The sequence below is a fragment of the Triturus cristatus genome, chromosome 12 (assembly GCF_964204655.1).
Source record: "Triturus cristatus chromosome 12, aTriCri1.1, whole genome shotgun sequence".
Taxonomy (NCBI): Eukaryota; Metazoa; Chordata; class Amphibia; order Caudata; family Salamandridae; genus Triturus; species Triturus cristatus.
The window spans coordinates 741,135,791-741,153,066 of NC_140595.1; the positions used below are offsets into that span (position 1 = coordinate 741,135,791).

Genomic DNA, 17,276 nt, shown 5'->3' on the forward strand with positions numbered 1-17,276 from the left:
CATAATCGAGAACTGTCAAAGGAAACCCCAGTCCCATTATGGAACAGGCAGTGGCAAAGTCAATAGATCTTGCCTATGCACAAGCTACCGGCTTTGCCGATGTGTTTTAACCATGTTGTATTTTAGCATGGCTGCTGTTCAGCAGGTAGTGTCATGAAATATTGTGGAGTTGGATAGAGTGGAATGTTGTAAAGTGGCCCAAAATGTTGGGGATTGTCGTGGAGTGGCATAAAGTGGAGTAGAATGCCTGAGTGGAGTGGCTTAGAACGGAGTACAGTTGCCTTCTTTATTAGCATGAGTGACTATGTGTGTGAGTAACTCTATGGATGAGTGGCATTGTGTAACAGGATGTATAGGTGTATGAGTACATATGATGAGTGAGTACATGTATGAGTGACTGTATAGGACTGTTGGTGAATGAGTGGATATGTATGTGGATCTTAGAATTACTGAAGAGGTTGTTGTAACTGGTATTGGTATGTTCATTGTTTTGAAAATTTTAGTCTCTATTTTTGAATGTGTGTATCAAAGGTTATATTAGGGTGAGAGGAGGTCTGCCACTCTATCACAAGGATGATGTCATCAGTGATGTCATCAGTGATGTCATCAGTGATGTCATGAGTGATGTGACTGACCATGTCATGAGTGATGTAATATGTGACGTCATCAGCAGTGCATTGCGGGCGCGCGAGTTATAGTTAGCTGAACTAACTATAACGGGGGAATTTCATTGGTTTTTTACGAGTGAAATGTCTAGCTAACTATAACTTGTGTGAAACCTTTGGTTTTTTCATTGAATTTCTAAGGTTTTTTAAATGCTAATTCCTAACTATAACGTGTGTGAAACCCATGGTTTTTTCAGTGAATTTGCAAGGTTTTTTAAATGCTAATTCTTATATTTTCCTTTTTTTTTTTTTTTTTTTTGCAATGTTTTTTACATATTTTTATTTTAAATTTATATCCTCTTTAAAGACTATGGTTAAATTTTAAAAATTCTACAATTTATTTTTTATTTTTACCTTTTTTTTAAACTAAACAGGTAAGATTTAGTAGTATAACATAGTGAATCTTTTTTTCCCTTTTCTTTTTTTAGTATTTTTTTAACGTGCGCTTACCGTACGCGCACGTCTTGCTTTTAGTACGTTAGATTTCTACGCTGTTTGCGTACAGTTACGCAATTTGCGTAGACGTGCGTCACGTGCACGCGGCGCGTAACGCGTACGCTGCACGCGCATGTTACGCGGAAGTGAAGGGGCGTGCCTGTTTTGCGCATGCGCGCGTCTTTTTTACGCGCATGCGTACTTTTACCGTAAGCGCTCCGTAAGTGCACCGTAAGCGTAACGTACGCGCACGTTGGGTCATGTGATCAAGAAACAACACTTTTGATTGGTTTTTACTACTTTCAGTTCTAGAACTCTCCTACACCACACCCATTCCCCTCATTTCTGCTTGTGATCCCTTAGGAGAAGGAGCTGAGTTGTCTTTGTGATACGATGGCAGAACAGCAGACCTCTTCAGAGAGTGAGGCTAGCAGCACTACCTTGAGGCAGAGAAGGAGGAAACAAAAGAGCTCTTTCATATGGGAGTATTTTTCTTTTCCAGAGGGCAAGAAAAAGGTAAATGCACCTTTAGTGACTTGTAAGCTTTGTGACCGTGTACTTTCAAGAGGGAATCCTAACAAGAAGTATTCCTTCGGGAATCACACTATGTTGAGACACCTTCATGATGTACACGGTAGGACATATGCTCGACATACTGGAGGAAACCCTTCAGTAAGTCAACCAAGCACATCCACAGCAGCTCAGCCTGGTCCATCATCTGCAGGGCCGAGTCCATCTTCGGCAGGTCAGCTGAGCCCTTCATCTGTGGGGGGAGCATCTCCTTTTTCTGGTCCTCTGGAAACTAACCATCGGTTTGCGAGGGTTACAATGCGGTGCGCCACTTGTCATGGTCTAATTTGTCATAGGGAGACCAGTGTTGCCCTAGTTAACAATAAAATAGACCAGCACATTTGTCCTACCGACTAATATTCCCATTCTTTCTTTCCTCTGTCCCTGTACGAACACAACGGCCCTTTTAAGAGCCAACCTTACCTTTCAACTTTTTTTTATATATTTATTTTTAACTTTTTTTTGATTTTTTTTTTACCGTACGCGTAATTTTTTTTTTTTTAAAAACACTAAAAATCAATTATCACATTACAAGGTGCTTGAGACATTACAATGAAAAACTGAAAATGTGATTGTGGAGAAGTGGAAAAAAGGGACCATAACATTTCTGACTTACCATACCCACTCAAAAAATTATTTATTAATTAAAATTTAATTTAAATTGCTATAAAAATGGTTCAAGTTTTCGAAAATTTTCTTTCTCAATCTGAAAAAACCGAAAAAAGTATTAATATTTAATAAAACATTTAATAATACAGTACACATTTACATATTTTCAAAAAACAATTTTTTGCCTTTTTTTGCTGTTTTCAGAATATATTGCATTTCACTATAAATCGTGAAAGCAATTGCATTCATCACTTAACAGCGGGCAAAAAAAAAATGACAATCTCAAAGATTGTTTAAAAAAAAGCCCAGAATCTCTTCATAGTTAAACATAACATTATCGAAATGCAAAATATTATTCATTAAAAATATCATCTAATAACAAAAACTATTTCTAAAAAATACCGTCTGACAATTTTCTTACAGAAGCATAATCTCAAAAAAAATATATCTCAAATAAATCCACAATACATCTAGTTTCCTTTCTTTTAGGCCAAATGTTAATTTTTGAAATTATTTTTTGATTAAATTTCCAACGATAATCCAATAAAATTTCAAAATTTAAATTGTACAGATGTTACCGATTCTCTCTAAAATTTTGGTTTCCGAAAGATTAATTAGGATTTAATTAAGTCCACAATACAATTGGATACCTTTCCTTTAGGCCAAATGGTAATTTTAAAAATCTTTGATTAAATTTCCAACAGTAATCCAATAAAATACAAAAATTTAAATTGTACAGATGTTACCGATTCTCTGTAAAATGTTGTTTTCTGAAACATTAATTAAGAATTATATAAGTCCACAATACAATTGGTTACCTTTCCTTTAGGCCAAATGATAATTTTAAAAATCTTTAAATTTGAAAATTCCAATGGTAATCCAAAAAAATGGTAAAATTGTTTTGTACAGATCTTGCCAAGTCTCTCTAAAATTTAGGTTTCAGGAAGATTAGATAGGAATTTGCTAAATCAAAAGGCAAACGTTGCTTGAAAATCAATTTTGAATCATTACACAGTGTCCAGCCTTTTTCACATTTAAGATAAACTGTGTAATGTCCAGAAGTAACAGTAGGTCCTTCATGGAAAATTATTGCAACTGTTACAAAAGTTTTTCCTGAAATTGATAATTGCTGTCCTGTAAACTTCTTTATTAAAGTATCCAATTTTGAACCATCAGCTCTACATCGTTGCATCATTAAAATTACATACTGTCCGTATTCCTTTAAAATTAACGTTGAAAACATGTCAGATTTACACTCACCGCATTGCATGCTATGATTAGCATCTTTAACTAATTTAGCAAAAGTGACTGTTTTACTCTCTGGCAATGTTAAATAAATAAACCTTTCAGAATCAACATTAGAGCCACATGTATTGAAACAGTTTTCACAACTATGTTCCCATTTATAAGACAGACCAAACAAATTTTCAATGTGTACACCTTCTTTTTCCAGTACCTGAAGAAAATACAACAAGAATTCCTGTGCGTCTTGCTGTACATTTTGAGAAAACTGTGTACATCCTGAACATACATCTAAAAGTTTTCTAATTTCAGTAGCACTTTCTATTTGAGTTTTATCATTACACAGCTTTTGAAAAAGGAGACTCAACTCAGAACAGAATCTTTTTCTCTGATTTACTATTATCTGCTCTTGCAAACTTTCCAGATAAAATGCAACATTCAGCACTACATTAGCGTAGCAGTTGACACCAGAGCTATTTTCAAAATGACATCCTACAACCTCTTCATTTTCCTTTTTCTTTTTGCTTGCAATTACATCACTACTCTTTTTTTTCCTCCTCTCTACATCCTCATTACAGATATTCTCATTTCTCCTTTTACGAGAAACTACACGTTTCTCTAACACAGGATACTGACCTAAATGAGGAGCATAGGTTCTTCTTAATCTATTGTACTCCTTTACACAATTTGCATCAGCACTAACTTTTGAATCATCAAAGTCTATCATGAATAAACCAGATAATGTTTTCACTCGTGACAAAGCTACATAAGCCATACCTTCTTTGAACACAGATGAACCAATGTTTACAAATGCACAATCTACAGTCAATCCTTGAGACTTGTGAATAGTTACAGCATATGCTAGAGAAAACGGAAACTGTTTCCTTTGTACATATAAGTCTTTCACAAGCATAAAACGAACTGTACAACGACAAATGTCTATAACTTCTTCTATCTGATCAAATTTTATTTTTAAACATTCCATTCCATCTTTTTTCTGATAATTAATAAAACCCACAACTCTTCCCATAGCTCCAATAACTAAACCTTTTTCAACATCCAAATTTCTCCTTAAAAATACTCTACAGTTCATGCAAACATATAGATTTTTTTCTAATCCAGCAGTTTTGGAAATGTTCTTCTCTAGTGAATCCAATTTATTTTTCAGTTTGCCTGTTAATGTGATAGTAATTCTTCCATCCTGAATTTTGTCCACTGCTTCCAATTTCCTGATATCTTCCTTTTCCAATTTCAAAAGCTCCTCATTGAATATTGAGCATTCACGTAGAGTTGGCATTAAGCAGATGACACTTTTCTTTTCTGCAATGTTCTTGTATATCTTCTCTGCAACTATTTCTTCCTTTGGAAATAAATTATGTAGCAACCGACTCTGTAATGCTTTTGTGCCAGCTTCAGTGAGTAGTCCAATTCTGATATCTTTCAGAATACTTCCATATTCTTCATCGTTTGCTTGTCTCATATTAGTAGTAAGTTCCTTGTACTCAAAGAAGGACCAAATATTTGCATTACCGATGCTTCCCAATGACTTCTTTGTATCTTCATGTGTCACAGTATTAAACACTGGTTGTCCTTTAACTGGAGTAAGCTGTAGAAGATCCCCAAAAACTATGACATGTTTTCCACCAAATAACACGTCATAGTCTGTCCTTAGAGTTTGCTGCATTCTTAAATGCACAAAGGCAAGCATTAAGTTTGATACCATGCTCACCTCATCAATAATGAGAACTTGCATCTTCTTCAATACTCTTGAAACTTCCAAGCATGCTTCTCCAGTTAGCTTGTGGTATTGTATTTTGTTCTCATGCTCCACTGGTAACATTAGCAAACGATGTAAGGTGATTCCTTTTATGTTACATGCTGCTAACCCAGTTGGAGCAGTAACCACACAAGACAAAGTAGAATCCGTTTTTTGCTGTAGGTAGCTTCTGATGACTTTTATTAGGAAACTTTTTCCAGTTCCAGCTTGTCCGCTTACATACATCCTGATTGGATGAAATGATGTGCATGAGCACTCTTTTTTTTCATGTAGTAATCCGTGATCAATTTTGTTTCTGATTTCTTCATAAATTTGTTGCTGCTCTTCATTCAGTTGTCTTTCCAAATTTGGTAAGTCTATAAATTCTTCTTGAGCTTGATTCATAGCCGTTTCCACTTCATTCATGGCTATTGCAGCTTCATTTTCAACGATTGGTTGTCCTAGGGGATCTTGACTGAGTGTTCCTGAACTTTGGCTGTCTTGAGAACTGTCTCTAGCTACTTCAGCTGCAATTGTAGTTTCCTGTTCAATTTCTTCATTTAACATTTGCACATAAGTTGTGAATGTACTGCATTGTATGATGTCTTTGCAAGCATTAAATGAATCTTCATAGCTTTGAAATTCTCCCAGTAGTTCATCCTCTGTACGCCATGGTTTAAATAGCTGTAAAAGAGCCAAGTAGTAAAATTCCTTTTTGTCAGTAGTGTCACAACTCAGCTTCCTGTGATTTATCAAACTTCCTTTTGTTTGCTTCACCAAACATCCTTCCTCACCAATGGCTTTATATTTTCCATTGTTGATGTCTTCTGCAGCTTTCCGTGAATAAATGTAGTTCTGCAGCACTTCATAGAGACACATGTTCTCCAGATGATGACTTCTCTTGGGATAATATGTGTCCAACATGTTTGATTTCAAAATACCTGTACTTTCTGGGTCATTCTCAGCCAAATATTCAATTTCTCCAACAGATTTCAGTACTCGATTTCTCATTGCTGCAAGGCCTAAACTTGCCCAAATTATTCTTCTTGATTTCGAGTAGAGACTTGCAGAAGATAACCTATCTGAACATTCGTAGGATCCAATTTCTCGATGCGATAACATCTTTAAACTGAAACTGTACAGCTTCTTACTGACAGTCTTCTCGTGAGAAATCTCTTCCCACATTTCCTTCAATTCAGTTTTTTCTGATTTAGTAATGTAAGACGTTACATATCGAGCAACAGCAATGGAATTGTCAGCTACATACTGTATATCCATGTTAGCATTCCACATGGATAAAATGACTGGGTTGTAGTCATTTATATTTTTTGATTCTTCTTTTCTTTTAAGGTTGTAGGTATTCTTAGGTGATTTTCTTGTGATAGTTTTATGTCATCTGTGAGACATACTGTTTACTCTTCCATTTGAAAGAACAGGTCTAGGAAATCCAAATCGACATTTAGTGTAGTATTTATCTTTGCTCTTGTATTTCCGTCGACAGTATTTTCCACACCGATGACTTTGGAAAAGTAAAACTTGCTCCTTTAGCTTTTTCTCTTCTGTGCTTTTTGGTATAGCACATGTTGCATATTCTTCAATGAAAGATAACACTGCTTCATTAGTATCTGTTCCAAACTTTGGGGCTTCTTTGAACCACAACAGCATATGAATATGAGGAGCACCTCTTGCCTGGTACTCTTTTCTCCAAAAGAAATCCTCTACTTCTCCAAGAGGTGGATTTTTTTTATTGCAGATGAAGGACATCATAGCCTCAAATCTATGATTGAAATATCTGCAAACATTAACCGGATCCAATGAGCACAGTTCTCCAGCTGTCTTGTATTCGATGTTTTCAATGTTTGAATTTGCCTCTCGTAAAAAATCCAGTAAATCATCCCAAGCGTACTCAGCACAGCTTAGGGTAAGGAACCATGTTGGTGTTCCTAAATTTCGTAACATGCATTTTAATTCACCATGGCGTCGGTACCAATATTCATTTGTCCCACGCTGACAAGCCATCAGATTGATGAGTTGTGTTTCCAAATGATCATCTCGGTGCTGCACTTTCTCCATAAAATCCTTAGCAGACACATTTTGTAAATGTACTCCACTTTTTAAAATGTGATTTACTGCATATGATAATGCAGACAAGTCGCTCTCAAATAAAAGATGGAATAAATAAGGAATACTTTGTCGAAATCTTGGATCTTCTGCATATAGTCTTGTAGTCCGATACTCAGAAGCTGGAATCTGTTCTGGACGTTCATCGTATCGTACTCCTTTTCCTGTAGGAAACAGCTGGGGAAAACATCGAGCTTCCAAGCTCTCCTCCCATACACTCACGGGAGTTCCTTTTGCTTTCTTCATCTGAAATAGATCAATATTGTCTCCCATAACTTCTTTTTAATGAAGAGGATGTATGCTAAAATGTTCATACATTTCTTCTTCCTTTGACTTGTCCACTTTTTCAATTTGTCCAGTTGGTGTTTCTGTGTCTTCTTGTAAATCTTCTTCTTCTTCTTCTATATAAATTGATTCACACCATTTGTTATTCCTTTTCAAATACAAATTTGCTCTTTGAACTTTCCGTACATCTACCAGCTCCTGCCAAATCTTCTTATTCTTTGTAGGTACACCATTAACGAGAATAACTAATGGTTCAGTTTCCAAAGTATCTGCATCAACAGTTTCCATATTTTTTTTCAAATCCAAGGGCAAATACACCACTCTACCTTTTAAACCTCTCAGTAAATCAGAAGGAGGTAATTTTCCAGTTTTGGGCTCCATACGTACTATGGTCTGGAACGGATGAACACATTGAATAAGTATAGACTCATATGTATTTAATTCAGAAAGTTCGGCAGGAATAACATCCAATTCTAAATTATTATGTACAGCTCTGGTCGGCATTCTATTTTCTTCTAACTTGTTGTAACAGTATTTACAAATACGCTGATCTTCACCCAATTCAAAACAATTTTCAAGAAACATATATGTGGCAAAATCCTTCCACTTATAATTATCTTCATTTTCACTCTTTCTGTAGAGATCAACATTCCTGGTTGGTTTTCTATAATGAGTTCTGCGGCAACAAATACAAGTAATATTTGGTCTTTCATTAGAGATTATTGCAAATTTTGTTATGTGATCATTAAATGTCTTACTTACAGAGGGTTCTACATTCTCTTCCACTTCTTCCTCATTTACTGTGTCCTTTTCTGCACTTTCTTGTTCTGGACCAAAGTAACAAAACTGAATTTCATCAATAACCTTCTCTACATCTGATACCGTTCCACGGAACAGAGCCCTATTCAATTCATCTAGCTTTATTGCTGGACTTTTAGCAAAATACAACCGTCTCACAAACTTTCTCATTTCAGTATGATGAACAGCCAGCATCCTAAAATGATGAAAAACACTATTACACACTTTTCTAGATAGACAAGCCAGAGAATGACCCTGCAAACCAGTATTCTCTCTCACTCTGCATGGATCTAGACTTTGAAGCACCTTAATCTTCTGTTTTACACTTTTTTTTACTATATTCTCTTAGAAACTCACGAAATTTATCAATAGATTCCTGACGCACAGTGCAAATACTACTACAATTCCAAGTGTACACTGGGGCTTTAGGACGTCTCCCCATAGCCTCATCCACCATCACTTGTACCTCATCTCTTGGAACCATTTTCTCCTTCTCCATTATACAACCATTTTTCACTTCGTGAGCACGACCTCTGGTGTCAACTGCATGCAGCAAAGTATTACTTTGAAAATAACTCTCTTCATTAAAAAAAGGTTCACTACTTGAACTATGCATCCATTCTCCTAAAAACACTTTGCAAAAGTTTGTTCTTTTCACTTCTCTTTTCATTTTGGTTTGTAATTTCAGTACATTAACCATTTTATCTAATGTACGCATCCTATTCAAAATTAAAATGAATAGTTTCCTTTTTAATTCTAATGCCTTAGCTGCAATGGCTTCAATTTCTTTTTTTCTCTTATAAAATTTAGCCTTTTGCTTATATTTCTTCACATCCTTTATCAAATTGGACATTACTCTTCTCTGAAACATTTTTCTACGTATCTCTTTAAACGCTGTTTTTCTGTTTAAGTTAATCTTTATTGTTTCTGAAGGTATATTTGCATTAACTAAATGCTAAATTTTTTCCTGTTCTTTTCTATTTAAAACATTCTTTCCAGTACAGACATTTTGTACATTTTTCCTTTTTTTGAAGATGTTCTTTAAAAAATCTTTCTGCTTACCAGAAGACTTTCTCTTTTTCCCAACATGAGCATCTCCAGCTAACTTAGGTCCTCCAGTTGTCTTCAAATATAGATTTTTTTTGTGGTTTTTCCTTTGTCTGGATTTTGTAGGCATCTTAAATTTTGTTCACTGCTCTTCAGCAATACCTGAAAAAAACTAAAAAAAAAATTTTATTTTATTTAAATATATTACTACATTTTTTATGATCTTTTCAAATCTTAAAATACTAAGTACCCCTTTCCTACAAGTGAAAATCACAATAACACCATCACAAATTAAATATCTAAAAACAATTCCTGTGTGCAAACAGAGTCATGGTTTGAAATTAGGCAAAAAACGAAATTTCTTTGCCAATTGGAAAGCACACTTCCTACTGCTTTTTTGGCAAGTGATAAGTACTTTTACAATCTGACACATTTCTAATCCACTTTTCAGATCTCAAAAAAGCACATGTCCAAACAGCTTTTTGAGACCAGCAACATGTGTAACCTGGGTGACTGACTACACTCCAGCAAGGGCAACCAGCCTTAGTGATGCTGAATGTATTTGCATTACTGACTGCAACCTCAAACCCCACTCGGTTGTGAATACTGTGCATGATTCCACAGGATAAGCAGCTGGCTGTGTGCTAAAAGTCTGCTTCTGCATAAAAAAAATAGCTCCCCCTTTCCATCTAATTCAACTGTAAAATTACCAGAGCAATACGCAATAAATCTCTGCCTGTAATTCCTCTTTGCACACAGAGTCATGTTTTCATATTAGTCAGAAAACGAAATTTCTTTGCCAATTTGAAAGCACACTTACTACTCTTTTTTTTGGCAAGTGATAAGTACTTTTAAAGTCTGACACATTTCTAATCCACTTTTCATATTCTTAAAAAAGCACATGTCCAAACAGCTTTTTCAGACCAGCAACATGTGTAACCTGTGTGACTGACTACACTCTAGCAAGGGCAACCAGCCTTAGTGATGCTGAATGTATTTGCATTACTGACTGCAACCTCAAACCCCACTTGGTTGTGAATACTGTGCATGATTCCACAGGATAAGCAGCTGGCTGTGTGCTAAGAGTCTGCTTCTGCATAAAAAAATAGCTCCCCCTTTCCATCTAATGCAAATGTAAAATCACCAGAGCAATACCAAACAGCTTTCTGAGACCAGCAACATCTGTAACCTGGGTGACTGGCTACACTCCAGCAAGGGCAACCAGCCTTAGTGATGCTGAATGTATTTCCATTACTGACTGGAACCTCAAACCCTAAAAGTATTCCTTATTTATACCAGTACACCTTAATTTATGGTGAAAACATAGTCCATATTATTTTACATGTTCCTCACATTTAAATTTCTCCCAAAACACAAAATGATAAACACAACTTCAACAAGAGGAATTCCAATGCTATTATTCATTTCTTAATTTACCATATACATCCCCTCTCAAACTCATAACTCACCTTTAAAATTAGTTAGTTGTGAAAGAAATGTGGCAATCAAACAGCAGATTATCAGAGCCAGGATCTCTGTTCTGTACACCTCTCTCCTCTCAGCAGAACCAGATAATGGCAATGTTTCCCTCTCTTTTTCCACACATATACATGTTAGTTTCAAATCTCAGTGCTTCCCCCTTTTTTTCAAATGTAATCACACATTTCTATTTGTTGAAAACCAACCCTTTTCAAAAAGTACCCTTCCCCCAACTTGACTTCTGCCTAGTACCCTTCCCCCAACTTGACTTCTGCCTGCTACCATAGCAACAGCTCATGGAACACTGCTGTGTGGAGTCAGGTCAGAAGTTCAGCAGACAATGTTTCATTTTCAAAGTGCAAGAGTGCTTGACTTTTCAAACCTAACAGCAAATCCATAGTACTGTTCTTTGGTAACACATTTTTCTTTACCAATACAAATCATGCTTCTATAAATTGACACACACAGCCTAGTTTTTAGTGTAGAATGGTATGAAACAGCCAATCTGTTCTTTTTATTTAAAAAAAATATGTATGCCTCCATTTCCAAACTGTCTTTCATTTCTTTTTACCATTCTACTGAATTACACCTCCTGAGTGCATCCAGTTCTCCTTTGAAGATGTTCACAGTGTGGATTGTAGGGCACAGCTATGTCTTCTGGAGTGAAAAGTATGCAGAGAAAACAGGTATGGTGAGAGACCTTGCTTTGCCAAATGTAGACATTAAATGGATTGGTCAGAGAGGGTTAAAGTGGCACCAATTGATGCCATTGGTGAAATCCTTCATGCAAATCCAACACCCTGACCTCAAAATAGTGCACTGTGGTGGCAATGACCTAGGCACTTTGACTGGGGTAGGTCTGGAAATGCTTATGAAGGAGACCTTTGCACAACTGTTTTCACTTTTCCCTAAAACTGCCTTTGTGTTTTCTAACATATGCCAAAGGCAAAAATGGAACTGGTCCAATCATTTTTGTCCACAGATTGACAAAGCAAGAAAGCACGTCAACAAATCTGTTTCTGCTTTCCTCCGTGACTATGGTATGGGTTCCATTTACCACAACAACTTGCGTTACGACATGCAAGACATTTATAGAGGAGATGGTGTACACTTCAATGATGAAGGGAACAGAGTCTTCCTCTTGAACCTTAGACTCTGCATCGGTACTTACTTGTAGGTACCACTAAAAAATCACTTAATAAACACAACGGCTCTTTTTAGAGCCCCCTAATATCTAAACACTTAAATCTGCATTTCATTTCATTTTTTTTTTTTTTTTTTACCGTACGCGTACCCCGCGATTTTTTTAAAAATTATTAAATGTTTTTTTCGTACTTTTCTGTCCTTCTTTGACCCCCTTTCAAATGTTAGGGGGTCTGTAACTCTCTTCCTTGCCCCCTTTTCAAGTTATCACCCTTTATTTTCTCAGTGAAACACACAAAATGGCGGCCGCCGCTTCCTGGTTTCGACCGATTCGAATGTTTACTAAGATCTAACAGCCAATCAGAATCACGCTCGCGCACGTCACCGTACGCGTACGGTAAGCGCACCGAAAGCGCACCGTAAGCTGGCTCAGATATATATATTGATTTAAAGGCTATTTTCTCAGAATCTACTGAACAGATTTACAACAAACCTACAAAAGGCACTTCCTTGACCTGTAGACTACCTCTCTGCCAAATTTCAAGGAACTCTGTTCAGCCGTTCGGGCTGTAGCTGTGTCTAAAGGTCCTATGGATAAATGCATGGGAAAAAACGCGTTTTGGGACCCCCCTTTTATCTCGGCCCCCGCTTGACGAATCCCCCCCCGAGACTTTCAGGGTAGGAGCGGACCGTAGCGCCCCATTAGTTTTGAAAATTTCGCGAGGATTCGTCGACCGGCGCCAAAGTTATTCCAAATAGAATGTTGCGGTTTTCCTATGGAAACAGGGTCCTAACTATAACTACCTAGGCGACCGCCAGTAGGTAATATATATATATATATATATATATATATATATATATATATATATATATATATATATACACACACACACACACACATTTTCTTTTAAAAGGCTTCATACTTACCTGCTAAATACTTACTTTTGTAAAAGCATGCATAGTAAAGGCATGTGTGGTAAAGGCCTATACGTGGAAAATACTTAATCGGTGTAATGATCACGTTGTGAAGACATGAGTTGTAATTGCATGCGTAGTTTAATCATACAACAGATGGCATTAAAGGTTGTGTGAAATTCAACAGTTCAGCAGTAGCAATTGAGAAAGCCCGACCATCCCAGACTGATGGTAACTTGAGGACTTTGACATCCCCACTTGCTATGTGTCCAAGTGCAATGTAGAAAAAGCTGTTTTTTGGGGGAAGAAACGCTAGTTTAACACAGCAATTCAAAACTTCACATTGAAACTTCTGGTTAAATCCTAAAATGTACTTTTAAAGAAAGCAACTTCTGTGACAGAAATGATTTGTTCTCAAATCTACCCCATACCTTGTAAACAGGGTGGCATGATGGCAGCTGGCGCAGAGTGCTGACCATGTACGTCTCAGTGAGGAGGTGTGTGCTAAGGAAATGTGAATGCCCGGCTTGAATCAGGAAGTCTGCATTGCGTACCCAGATCTTGGCCAGAATCCAGTCCCACTCCGAGTCATTAGGCAGAAAGATTGGACTTTCTGGCCCTGGAGTTTGGTTGAGCTGCAGGAGAAGAGAAACCATATGAGATAAATAAAGAAACAGTAACCAGAATTCCAGACACTTGCCAGTATTAGACTGCATGTGGACATTCAGTTTTTTTAGGAAACTCACAACGAATCTACATGGAAATTGTTTACATGGTTTTCCAGAAAACTTGGCATGAATTGAGAGATCCTCAACATCCTTGTCCACCTTAAAAGTGCCTTCAAAAGAACGCAGTGCAATATAATTTGGTCTTGTGAGTTGATGTGAAGCAGTCTCACTTTAAGGAACAGTTTGGCTGAACCTCTCCAGTATTGCATGGATCTGGCTTATGAGCTTCTGGAAAAACTTCGGGAAGAGGTAGGCCAACCCTGCTAGTATACACGTCTGAGATACAGCTCTGTTTAAAGGCTTGTGTTATTTCTCACTTAATCCATATCCCATAATATGGTGACTAGATGACTCCATGTCAACATAAGTTAAGATGTCCTGTGCTTTTATTTAACAAACTAGTATATTACTTGGACTGTATACAAGGTACAATATGGTCTATTCCTATCTGCAATGTGGACCTATCATCTCACAACTAGCATCTATGCTCCTGTATGAAAAGCTCAGAGAACAGGTAGATAATACTGGAAAGAAAATCTGGGATTTGTGAGATAAAACAAAGTAAAAGGTCCACCTCTCTGATGCATTACCATCTTCTGCGGGTGGGGGGGGGGTGGAGGGGGAGAGTGGGGAACTACTTTGCTTAGGACCACCTACTGCAATTTCGAAATCTGGGAATCAAAGTAACAATTAAACACTTACTAATTGTTGCTTTTGAGTGGGTGGCAATTTTTACTCAAAACCTGGCTATGGTTCGCTTGATTTGATCAAAGATGTCTTGGTATTTTACTGTGCAGTTTAAAAAAAAAAAAGACCGTAAAGACTGGTATGCACTTTTGTTATTTAAGTGGAAGATCACACCGTGAATTTGTTGTTCAGCAACTACAATTTGAGTGTCATGAGGTCTATGACAGTTGTCCTCAACTGGTGTACATATTTTTAAATGTATACGACTTCACTGACATTTAAGAGTCCGTAAATGTAGAGGTTCTATGAACATGAGACCTAGTCTATTGTGTTTATATTCTTCCTAAATCCTAATGTTTTTATGACCACCATACAAATGTTGTAATCTGAAAGCATTCGGTTTGTTGTCTTGGTTTGCATCAACTGAAGAGGTGGATCAGAAAACAAATACCGATACCAAGATTTGAAAAAGAAAGGGCAGGCAGGAAATGACCTTAGCCTTGAACAATTATGTCACTATCAGTAATTTAGGGACTACTGTACTAAAAGACCCCGGAAGAAGAGGGACCTGGAAGCACTTTAGTCAATGGATGCCTATCGCTTGATAAGCCCCAGTGACTGGTGCACAGGTCTGTTTGCAAGAGAAGGCGGGAATCCTGCTAGATACCTGGATGGCGATGGGAATGATCTCATCGGCTGGGGTTCTGTAGAGGAGGCACATGGGGGCTGCGATGTGTTGCTGCTGACCTCGGATCACATTGGGGGGAAACCCTTCGAGAACCTTGTAATCCACAATAAAGATGTTTCCTTTCTGCAAAACACAGACAAAAGTGAAACAAGATGAGAATTTGGCAAGTCTTGTAGCAGGAGTTCTCTGCTAAACATGAGGTAACGCAGACACAAACTAAAGTCTGGCAAGTGCAAGGCAACTCCAGGCCTCAGCTCTTGACCATATTGACCAATAGAGAGCATATTTAAGGACCTGCAAAAATCCTGGCTTGCCCTCTAGAATTAGAGGTGGTGAGGCCCAGTCCAGCCTTCTTTAGTTCTATTCCAACATGACCATTCAGTCCTTTGTCTGGAAAGATGATCTTTCAGCTTCATTCCTATCAAACACCATCTCATCCGTTTGTGCATGTCGACATTCCTACCTGCAGTTCATCGTGGAGGCTGGTGTGGTCTCCAAGAGAATGTTTAACCATCTCATCTGTCACCGGGAAGTTGGGTGGAAGTTTAGTGCATTTCTGGATCTGCAATGGGTTTGCCCCATTCAGTAATTGGTAGCCAAAGAAAGTGTCTTCCTTCCAGTGCTCGGACACATACTCTAAGAGGAGTGAACACCAGAGAAACTAGTGAGTGGAAGCATCCTTTAAATAGTAAGGAAAGGCAAAAGCCAGATAAGTGATGGAATGAGTGAAGGATCTCATACCTGAGACTTCTGTCCTCTTTTTCCAGAAAACCCTCTCAATGTCTTCAAAAGACTTCCAAGATTCTTGCAGATTTAGCAGGCCCTTCAGCTTCAGCTCCAGGACCCTGAGCATCACAAGAAGAAACAGAAGATATTGATGATCCTGCTCAATTCGGCGAGCGATTCATATTACAAAGGTCCTGATGTAGCTAAACATTCATCAACACCAACTCTGTAGTTTTCCGCCATAATACTAACAGAACACCTTTACAAAGGAGCTACGTTTCTTCATGTGGGGAAGGTGAGGGAGGAGAATCATGCAGGCCCCATGGCGCAGTGTCTACAGAACAGCCTAAAAGCTACATTTATCATAAAACACAGTACTGCACATTTACCCTACTATGCACATCAACTTATTTTTGTATGCCAGACAAAGGTTTGTAGCACGTTATTCAGGCATCACCTATCTGGTCCGCATAGCAATGCCCGGCACTACACATTGATCTGACATGGAACCCAGTACCAGATACCAGCCATCACTGCCAGCCCCACTCCCCCCCCCCCCCCCAACAGAAACCAGTGCTAGTTATCAGTTCCTACCACTGCCCCCACAATACCAGGTTTCAATATTGATCCACTTCACAAACCATAAAGCCAGGTACCAAGTATTGATCCCTCTTGCTGAACCCAATGTTAGGTAGCAGGTATGAACCACTTCACAGAGCCCCAGCTCAGTGACTTCAGGTCCTGCGGGCAGTGCAGTAAACAGAGGCTACACCCATACAGAGTCTGCTGACTGTTGGGGGTGTAGATTGTAATGCTAATACCCCCTTGGTGCTACTCTTTGCCTTCAGGAAACCCACCCTCAATTTGCTCACCTAGTCAAAGTTTACTCTGCTGCATATTGTGATGTGTGTCCACTGATCTTCCTGGAAAAGTAGCTAAGAGATAGTGTGACAGTCTCGGTGACAAATAACACAGCAGAGTTGTGAGGTCATCCTTAGCTCACATTTGACATTGGTAGCACCATTGTACATGCCGATTTGTGACTTCTGCACTTAAATCTATGTTCGGACATTTATTTAACGTGGGCTGTATAGCAGTAGAGTATATGTATAGGGTATGCACGTATATGGCATTTCTATAGCTTAAACGTATCCAATGGCACTGGAACGCTGTACAGGTTCAAAGACCAGCATAAAGTCTAATGATTGGAGAGTAGAGGCTTGTGGACGGAAAATGCATTGCGATGTAATGTTTCAAGCAGCGAGTCTTCAACTTTTTCCTTAATTGGAGGAGAGGTAAGGCGGTCCTGATAGATGCAGGGATGCTGCTTCAGAGCCTGGGAGCATAGATGGAAAAGGCCTGCTGCTTTGATTGTTTTCCTT

General features: G+C 38.0%; 1 protein-coding gene across 3 annotated transcripts in view; it reads right to left on the reverse strand.

Moving 5' to 3' along the window:
* LOC146782646 (hydroperoxide isomerase ALOXE3-like) overlaps positions 1-17,276 on the reverse strand; it is a 170,889-nt gene that overhangs the window by 52,383 nt on the left and 101,230 nt on the right. For all 3 annotated transcript variants that reach the window (XM_085638394.1, XM_085638392.1, XM_085638393.1), the window contains exons 5-8: positions 15,910-16,013; positions 15,632-15,804; positions 15,148-15,291; positions 13,497-13,700 (exon numbers count right to left, since the gene is read on the reverse strand). In XM_085638394.1, the coding sequence (XP_085494520.1) occupies positions 13,497-13,700; positions 15,148-15,291; positions 15,632-15,804; positions 15,910-16,013 (625 nt within the window). The remainder of the gene's footprint in view (positions 1-13,496; positions 13,701-15,147; positions 15,292-15,631; positions 15,805-15,909; positions 16,014-17,276) is intronic.